At 40.2% G+C, this 10,313-nt stretch overlaps 1 protein-coding gene across 2 annotated transcripts in view; it reads left to right on the top strand.

Annotated features, from left to right (window-relative positions):
* FEZ2 (fasciculation and elongation protein zeta 2) overlaps positions 1–10,313 on the top strand; it is a 43,571-nt gene that overhangs the window by 22,720 nt on the left and 10,538 nt on the right. Inside the window, exon 6 of one of the 2 annotated variants that reach the window (XM_007468389.1) lies at positions 10,004–10,084. The exons of the other annotated variant lie outside the window; for it this stretch is intronic. Within the exon in view, the coding sequence (XP_007468451.1) occupies positions 10,004–10,084 (81 nt within the window). The remainder of the gene's footprint in view (positions 1–10,003; positions 10,085–10,313) is intronic. 2 annotated transcript variants of the gene reach the window in all.

Genomic DNA, 10,313 nt, shown 5'->3' on the forward strand with positions numbered 1-10,313 from the left:
TTTCTAAGTAGTGGTAGTTGAGAGGATAAAGTCTGCCCTGTATACACACTTGAATGTAAATACTAACACATTTTCAACAGTAATTTGTTGGTGATCTTTGATAGTATTTCTCTGCATTTATTTATTTCAAAGAATATTCCTAAAAATTAGTGTTAGGCATAAAATGGAAAGTCATTATAGGGTGGAGAGAAACTTAATCGTGTCATGTTTATTGTTTTAATAATTCATATATATGAATTACGAATTATTTTAGATGCGGAACAGATTTGTTTTTTGAAAGGTAGTATTGCCTAGAGAAATATGTTATCACCAGTTTTTGATATCTTACCATTATCCACTATTCATTTTCTGCAATGGTTTTTTGGTGTTAGACTGGTAATAGTGAGCTTTTATGACTCAGCAGTTACTGTAATAAAAATCAGGAGTCTATCTTTTTAAAAAAAAATTATTTATAAATTTATTTATTTATTTTTGGCTGTGCTGGGTCTTTGTTGCTGCGCGCGGGCTTTCTCTAGTTGTGGCGAGTGGGGGCTACTCTTCGTTGTGGTGTGCACGCTTCTCACTGCGGTGGCTTCTCTTGCGGAGCACCGGCTCTAGGCGCGTGGGCTTCAGTAGTTGTGGCACATGGGCTCAGTAGTAGTGGCTCGCGGGCTCTAGAGCACAGGCTCAGTAGTTGTGGTGCACGGGCTTAGTTGCTCTGCGGCATGTGGGATCTTCCCTTACCAGGGTTCGAACCCGTGTCCCCTGCATTGACAGGCGGATTCTTTTTATTTATTTATTTATTTTGCAGTACACGGGCCTCTCACTGTTGTGGCCTCTCCCGTTGCGGAGCACAGGCTCCGGACGCGCAGGCTCAGCAGCCATGGCTCACGGGCCCAGCTGCTCCGCGACATGTGGGATCTTCCCGGACCGGGGCATGAACCCACGTCCCCTGCATCGGCAGGCGGACTCTCAACCACTGCGCCACCAGGGAAGCCCCGGCAGGCGGATTCTTAACCACTGCACCACCAAGGAAGCCCAGGAGTCTATTCTTGACTCCTTTATGTCTTGGAAAGGTTTGTTAATGATTTGTTAGTATAATACAAATTCACGTAAAAGCCATAATATGCCAGGAAATTGTGATCTTATTATATATTTAGAATATCTGTAAGTATCAGAAAAGAGTTTATAAAACTGACGGGGTTAATTATTTTACTCTAGTTTTAGTAGCTTTGATAAATGTTTGCCAATACTTATTTACCATATTAAGATTAAATTACATAAAAATTTTTAAAAACCTTCAGATACAAAAAATTAAATTGATGCCAGTCCATTTAACTCCTAACTTTGAAAATCTTCATTCACATCTTTCTGCTTTGAGATTGAACTTACAAATTAGTAGTTCAATATTTAAGACATGTTCAAATATTTATCTGCTTTGGTGTAACTCATATTTTCTAACTTGGATCTTTTTCAAAAAAATATTTTTTTGGTAGAATTTGCATTTATAACTGATTTATCATTCACATTAAAATTATTTGATTTGAAGAAGTGTCAAAACAAGCAAGATCAATTTTTACATCTTAGGTAATAGCTTACTAATTATTTGAATGTTTTTACTTTTTTTTTACATTTCACTATTGCTTTCAATTCTGTGCTGTTCTCATGTTTTGTATTTTGATTATTTTAAGAGTTTTAACTAAAACATTAACTACTATTCCATAAATTAATATTTGAAATCATGTCACTCAAACTACTAAAAATGATGTGATGTATAAAGAACAATAATTATGTTTGAATTTTAGTTTCTTTTGAACCTCGAGTATAAAGAATATTAATGGAGTGAGAACATAGATTAGAGTCAGAAATAGACGAAAAAGCATTTCCTAATTGCTTTTCCCAACCTTTTTTTCTGATATTGAGCTTTGATATTGAGATTTTTAAAAGCTTTCCTGGCTATTTAGAGATCTTTGCCACTGGGACCAGGTGAGGCCTCAGCTTAAGAGAAAAGCTAAGAAAAGTTTGATAGGAATAGTCTGAATTTCCTGACCTCTGGGTTAGTTTGGCTTTTCCCTGTCTTGGATCCTGCTTTCTGTGAAATTAGTTGAGCTGGTGAATATACTGTGCAGAGAATGAGTTGGTATGGTTAAGACTCTGGAAAAGAACGAACAAACCACAATTCTGTATCTGATTCCGTGTTGCTTTTCAGTTTAGGTGGTATTTTCTAGCTCTTTTCTTTTTATTATTCAGAAAGACCTTGAATTACCTAAAAGTGTTACTTGTTTTCTGTTCAAGCTTTCTGGCTGATTCAGTCTCAGACAGTAGTATCTTTTCCTTGTGTTGTCTTCAGTCCTTTTAACCTAGAGACTATCATCAGGGTGGTTATTTCTCAGTTGCCATTTTATTTATATGAGGAGAACTTGAAATACTGTTGTTTACTGTTTGGGAGAAAAGCAGAAAGGTATGGTTATTTCTGTTTGGGAGTTATGTCCCAAATGTTGGTCTAGCCTTTTGAAGGGAATACAGCCCAGACATTTTCTGAACATTTATATTGGTTGAACACCCTGCTAAGTGCTTCCCATGGATTATTTCATTTAATCCTCACAACAAACTTATAAAGCAGGTATTGTTGTTGCTGCCATTTCATAAATGGGTAAACAAAAGCTCAGCAGGCCTTAGCTCACAGAACCAGTGTACACTGGAGTGAGGATGTACAGAGTTGTACAGAGGTGGGTGCAGGGAACCCACGGCTCTGGGAGTTCTGTGCAGGTGTATTGTGGATGGGCATGGAGGTCTTGGCTCATTTCTTTGTCTTTCAGATTTTTATAGATTTTTTTTTCTTCTATATCTTCTATATTTTGTTTACACTTGGTTGTTCCTGGTTTCGTCTGAGAAAAGTTTCCAGAGAATGACTGATTTTGAGACTTTAATACATACTCACACCAGGGAAGCAAATGGTGGTGAGGCAGTAGTGAGTATTCTCAGTATGAACCATGTGACTGAGGCCCTGAACTCAGTAAACCCCTTCCCCTGTCCTTGCCACGTTACTTTGGCACTTTGTCAGCGGTGAGGGGAACAATAAAGTGAATACTGTAATGCTTAATCATTTTCCTGCTTATAAAAGGGCTCCCATCAAAAACTGCATTCTGCGAAGGGCATTTTACAGAGCTATTAACTCCTTCATAAAGATGCGGTGGATAGATTACAAAATAATTTTAGACTCACAGAATCTTCACAAGCGCTTTGCTTTGAATTTGAACATTTGGACCCTTTACTTGAAATCTAGAAGTGGTGGATTACCTGGAGGCATGATTGGGCTTTCTGACATACTTAATACTGCTGTTATTTTAATTAAACTGTAACAACCCTTTACTGAATGTCCTTTGTTTCATCGAGCATTCATAACCTTGAGACTTAACTTCTGTCAGTGCTTTGACATGGCTCTGGCACTGTCACCTTCAGAAATGTTCAACAAAGAAATGCCTCTCTTCTTCCCTCCATCCCTCCCCCCACCACCACCACTTACAAAATGTAAGCATAGAGAAAGTCTTCCCTCTGGCGCAGTTAAGTACCATAAGCACCTAGTAACACTATATCTGCCCTCAAGCATGTAAATGCAGTGTTCCTAAATGAGGTGATGTTTACTAAAAGTAAATTTAGTCTGCCTCTGAGGTTTTCTCTTTTTTAAATTCATTTTGCCTTCCAAGAGAGTGTATTTTGGGCATTTATAGGGCAGTTGTGAAGCAGACTCTTGTGTTTTGCAGAGCTCTCTTCCTTCCTTGTCTCGCTGGTAGTCTTCACTCTGTGATCCTTCTAGTTCATTGACTTCTTCTACTTGCTACGCTTTTATTATCCCAGGGGTTTTATATTTCTTAGTCACTACACTGTTTTGTAAACCATGGCAACAGGATGATTTTATCTGTATTAATCTCACGTTGACTTCTCAGGCGAGGTTCTTCAGTGGGCTTTTCCAGAACTCTGCTGTTCACACCTTTGACAAAAGACTTTATATCTCGTCACGTCATCCTTCTTCTGTTCACCCTCAGATTATTTTTGCCTTTTAGCTCTTTTAAAAAAGTTTCTCTCCTGCAAGAAGTCAAGAGGCCTCCCCATATGGTTATCACACAGGCTCTAAGACTGGTCTTAGGTGTGTTACCACTTCAGCTTAGCAGACGTTTATAAATGCCTGCTGTGGCACAGGCACTGTGCAGGTCACTGGGATGGAGAGACTAAGACCTAGTCTCTTCAAAGTGTACTCATGTCACAGAAGAAAAAGGAAGCCACGGGAGTAGACAGCTCTGAATGTATCATCTCGCTGGGCAATTCTGTCATTCTAGAGCACTAATATCATAGCTTATGTGACCTTTTAGTCTTGTAATGTTCTGTGTGCGTGTGTGTGTGTGCGCTCTGAATGTATCATCTTGCTGGGCAATTCTGTCATCCTAGAGCACTAATATCATAACTTATGTGGCCTTTTAGTCTTGTACTGTTCTGTGTGCATGCGTGTGTGTGCGTGCATATGTATGGTTTGCCTTCCTAAAAAATCATGTATCTTCTAGGTGGAGTTAACTTGTAGATTCACAGAAGTTACAAATGAGAAGACCTTTAAAAATGACATCATTTAATCATCCATTTCACAGATGAGGAAATGGGCCTCTGCAGGCTTAGGGACTGCTGTCGTGTCACACAGTTAGTGGCAAAGCTGGGAGAGAGCCCAGATTTCTGATTTCTAGTCCAACATTTTTCTATCCAAGAAGACTGTTGAAAAATTTTCTGATTCCAAATACTTTTGACTAAGGTATGATTCCTGGTTTCATTAAAAGAAAAAAATCTGGAAGTATTTCACTGTTAGGGGAAGTAATTGCTGAAGAATTTTGCAGTTGAAGCCAATGACGATCAATCAAGTGCCTCCTGCGTGCTGAGGATGGGCTTGTGCTTTGTGGGCATACAAAAGGGGTATCTGACATCATTTCTCTCCTTAAAGATTTTGAGATGGGGTTGAGCTTATGAAAAATTAACCTAACCCAAACTTTCTTTTTTCTTTCTGTTCTGTTTTTTAGATCTTGTGCCTCATCCCCACGTTAAAAAAAAAAACAAAAACCTCTTTCTTTTTTCCAGTTTTATTGAGAAATAAATGCCATACATTGCTGTGTAAGTTTAAGGTATATAGCATGAAGGTTTGATTTATAAATATGGTGAAATGATTACCACAGGAGGATCAGCTAACATCCATCTTCTCATATAGATACAGTTCAAAGAAAGAAGAAAGGAGAAAAAAGGTTTTCCTTGTGATGAGAACTCCTAGGATTTACTCTTATACATCATATGTCAGTGCTAAGTAAAGTCATCATGTTGTACATTACATCACTAGTGCTTATTTATCTCATAACTGGAAGTTTATACTGGTTGACCACCTTCCTCCAGTCCCCTCTCCCCACACCCTCCACCTGTGGTAACCACAAGTGTGATCTCTTTTTCTATGAGTTTAGGTTTTTATTTTATTTTTTTAAGATTCCACATATAAGTGAGATCATACACTATTTGTCTTTCTCTGTGTGACTCACTTCACTTAGCATAATGCCTTCAAGGTCCATCTATGTGGCAAGTTAAACTTTTATCTTTTCATTTAGTACTATTAGAAAAACATATATTGATATCTAATTATGTGCTGGGCATGGGTGTTAAGGATGCAGAGTAAATCCCAGCCTCCAGGGACATGCAGCCTGTGGGCTGGCGATCTGATGGCAGACCATCCAATGCACATGCAGTGATTCTCAACCAGGCCAATTCTGTCCTCCAGGAGACATTAGGGAATGTCCGGAAACGTTTGTCACTGTCACAACTTGGCGGAGGGCAGGGGGGTGTCACTGGCATCCGGCTGAGTAGAGGCCAGAGATGCCATTCAACATCCTACAATTCACAGGACTGCTCCCACATCAAAGAATTACATATGTGTAATTCAATGTCAGTAGTGTCAAGGTTGAGAAACCTAGGGATAGGGTAATTATTACTATATTCAAAACAGCTACCACGTTTTTAGGGCTTTCTGTGCCTGGTACTGTCCTGTGGTAGCGGTGTGTGTACATTACTATCACCCCTAGTTTGGCTGAGGGGTCTGAATTGAATCCTGAGGACAAGCAGAGGAAGGAGGGGACAGGCATACTGAGCAGAGGGGGTGGTGTGGGCAACCACCTGGAGGTGACAGGGCATCTGGGGAACAGCAGGTTGTTCATTATGGCTGGAGGTTGAGGGAGGAAGTAAGTCAAGAAGAAGAGGGTGTGGGTAACAAAGTAGAAGCCAGAAGATGGAGGGCTTTGTGCTGTATGCCTCGCTGTGGCATTTGGTCCTTATTTAAAGGCTGTAGCAAACCAAGGAGAGGTTTTGAGTGGCTTGTTACATATTCAGATTTGTCTCTTGGAAGGGTAACTTCAGAGTTTCAAGGAGAAAGTAATCGGAAGGAGACAGCTAGAGATAAGGAATTGATTTGGAGGCTGTTGCTGTCATCAGGAAAGAATCGAGCCAAGGAAGTGACAGCAATGGGAAAATAGTTGAATTTCAGAGATATTAAGGCAGTTGAATCTATTGGTTGGGGCTCTGGAGAAGGGAGGGGCCAGGGTTGGGTCATTGATTTCTGCCTGGGGGTGGCATAGGTAGAACATGTGTACCCCTTCCCCAAAGTGAGATATGCAAATCTCTTCAACAGTAACTGCATCTAGCACAGTATCTTTGGGGGATGTCTGTCCTTCCCATCAGCTCTGGATGATGTAGCTCCTCATGGTACAAAGAGCAAGCCTCCCATTCCAGCACATCCAGCACATGAAGATGGAGAGAGAACAGGGCTGCTGTAATAAAACCTTCTTATTGGAAGGAGGGGAGAATGGAAATACTCAGTAGCTACTGTTTCACATCCTGCTGCAGCAGAATAACAGGACCCCTGCTCACTGGCCGCAGGGTGAACTCCTTGGTTGGCCAGTTTGGCTGCTTTTGGTTTTGTTCTGAGAGGATCTCTTGTCCATTGTCCTTTGTAGCTCATCTGGGAGTGTGTATAATTCATGTTTCAGCTCAGATATCACCTCCTAGGAGAACTTTCCTCTGACCTCCCAGTGTAAAGTAGGCATCCAGTTTTTAATTGTTGTAGCTATTGGCAGGGCATGCATTATCTGCAGTTATCTAGTTCCTTTACTTGTTTTAATTTTTCTGCTCCTCTTAGGCTGGAATGTCAGGTCATGAGGATGGGAGGGGCCTTGGCTGATGTGTTCTCTTTGAATCCTTAATACCTGGAATAATATGTGGCTCAGTATATTTTTTGAAAGAATGAATAAATGAAGGAGAGAGGTACAGAATGCTGAAGGAGAAACAGGCTTTTAATAAGAAAAAAAATTGCCGGGGGAGAAGAAGATAAATTCAGTCTTGGATATGATGCGTTTTTGGAATGTTTAAGTACAAGGGTCCAACAGACCACTAAACGTGCAAGTCCGAAGCTCAGGAGGGAAATTAAAATAAAGGTAGCCAGTGTTTCTTGAGCCCTTCCTTTGTGCCAGGCTCTGTTCCAAGCACTTTATTGCTCTTAGTAGAGTGGAGCTGTAGATCTACAGAGGCAGAAGTCGAAGTGGGAAAAGTCAGAGTGTGCATGAGAAAAAAAATAGGGACACAATCCCTGGGAAACACCAGTATCTAAGAGGTGAGCAAAGAAAGAGGCACTTCTCAGAAGAAGCAGCCCAGAGGCAGGGGGGACTCTGGGAGAGTGTGGTGTCCAGGAAGCCAGGCAGGCAGGGAGAAGAGCTCACTGGATGTCTGCGAGGGGTCTGAAAGGTGTCCGCAGACCTTGGCATCAAAGAAATGACGCTGGGCAGAGCTGTTTCTGGAAACCCTGGCGAAAGAGAGGTTGAGTGTTTCAGAATTTAAAGTTGGCAATGTGGGAAAGAGCTAGCAGAGAGGAAGAGTTTGAACATGGAGTAAAGGGAGAAAATTGTTAGTGATTTCTGGGGAGGTGGGAGTTGATGGCAGCTGGAGCATTGGGGGTGGAACGTTCTCAGTGGTACTTCATAGTTGGTTTCTTTGTGCTTCCCTTGAATGTTCTGATTTTTCTCGTTCTGTCATTTCCCCAGTTGAACCTTGTTGGCTGCTGTGTTGCTTGCCTGGTCAGGATACAGTGGGGCCTGACTGGCCACAGCTACTGACTCAGCTGTCATCAGCCGCAAGGGCAAAGGTTCTACTGGGAGTTCATTTACTTAACTTCTTTCGTTTTGTATGTTCCAAAGTTACCGTGGCTTCACACGATTGCATTTTCATTTATTTCCACTAAGCCTGGTTGCATGAAAGCCATCTTTCACAAATACTCAGGCTATTGGCAGTTGAAATGGCTCAGTAATGTCCACAACTGGACATTTAATAAAGAAATTTAAATTACAGCTTAAGAATTTAAAAATTTGCATAAACTACTCCCACCCCCACCCGCAAGAGACGGGAATTAGGTTGCCAGTTGGGAAAGGTAAAGATGGTGTTTTTAGAATACACTGTCCAAGTATGAAGTATTCCTTAGTTTTCTGATACATGGATTCTAAAATCCTTCACCTTGCTTGAGATTTTCTGAATTTGTATCTGGCTTTAACATGCCTGTAGATAATGGAGTGAAGTAATACAGAAAATTTAGTATTTTTCTCTTTGTTGCTTTTGAAAGGAACTGTGTTTGATAGACATAATTTTTTTTTTTTTTAAAAAGAGCTGACTTGTTTATTTGAAAAGAGTTTCCCGTAAGTTTTATTGCAGTCGCTGGAGGCTAAGAGGTCCTTTCTTTTGATAATCTCTTTAAAAAATGTGAACAAGTTATATGATAGCATGTGAAAAATCTACAGACAGGGTTATCTGTAGGTTTTCTTTTAAAACTAGCCTGCTTCATCAAAAGAAGAGTTACGCTGCTAGCAAAGTACAGCATGTTTAGTGGAGCTGTCTTGATCTGGACCACACTTTGAGAATCACTGGGCTACACTATGCCTTTCTTGAGGGCAGAAACCATTGCCTTAGTTTCCTTTTTTCTGTTCATTAGGGCCTGGTAAAATACTCCTTATATTGACTCCTCAAATGTATTTACTGATTCAACTCACCCCTATAAAATTACAGGGGGAGGAAGCATCCGGTGAATCAGGACTGAACTTCCTTTTCAGAATGCCTTTCCCCTTAATTAGTCATGCTGTAAGAGGATCCATCGAAGTCCTTTGACTCAGCAGCCCCAGAGGTGCCACTGGACTCTTTTTGACTGTCTGATGACATTGTAGACTGGTTACAAATCAAGATGAGTAGTGTAGGAAAACAATATTCCCTTTTCAGTACAACGAATTCTAGTAAGTCTTGGAGGTTGCTGGGAGAAAAAAGCTAGAATTGTTTCCTAGAAACAGAATGGAAATGTCTGCAGAAGTCTTAGGGGGCCTCGCTGGCACATGGGATCCACTCTGCTCTCCAGGAAGCATATGTGCTCTTCCAGTTCGAATTTTCTGCCCCAAGGCGATGGCAGGTGTCCTGAAGAGTGAGTAGGAAGCAATAATCAGCTCTCCGAGTAACAGCATTTTCATTTGCCAAATGTTATGTTAATGTTCTCCGAACTTATGGTAGAAATATGCAAACTTAGACTGAAAATATGCATACTGTCAGTATTAAGTTTTCAGACTTTTGAAAAAATGTAGGTAAACAATACCAAAAGGTATCTTTAAAGTTATGAGGTAAATTTTGCATAAAACAAATATGTGTACAACTTATAGTGTTTATATCGGAGCACATTTATCAGCTACGTCAGGAAAAATCTTCATATATAGTCGCATGAAAGTTGCTTTTGCATTTGACTTGCAAAGAAATGGAAGCAAAAGCATTTTAAAACAGCATGATTTTGTCTGCTTTATCTGAATGAGTTAGTGGCATTTTCTAACTGCTTGCCTCTTGGGTACATAAGTCATCATGGTACATTCTTACTAATAGTCTTTGAACTTCTTTCTCTGTCCTTTTCTTCTGGGCCGTATATCGCTGCCTTTAGCGCTTCAGCATGGAAGGGATCTCAAATGTCATTCAGAATGGCCTCCGCCACACCTTTGGAAATTCAGGTGGAGAGAAACAGGTGCTCGGTTATTCTTATTTTCCTCATTCTCTGTTTTTTCATTCTCTGTGTAAGTGAAGGTCCTAAAAGCTGGCAGTCTTACTAATCTACTAAGACTATTGCTTAAAGAAATGAAAGTTCATTATATTTATAGCCTTCATAATGCATAGAATTTCCCTTTAGGAAAAAGCATTTTTCAAATTAGACAGTAGATCCAGTGTATTCTTTTTTTTTTTTTTTTTTTTTTGGG

This window comes from Lipotes vexillifer, unplaced genomic scaffold (assembly GCF_000442215.2).
Source record: "Lipotes vexillifer unplaced genomic scaffold, Lipotes_vexillifer_v1.1 scaffold1149, whole genome shotgun sequence".
Taxonomy (NCBI): Eukaryota; Metazoa; Chordata; class Mammalia; order Artiodactyla; family Lipotidae; genus Lipotes; species Lipotes vexillifer.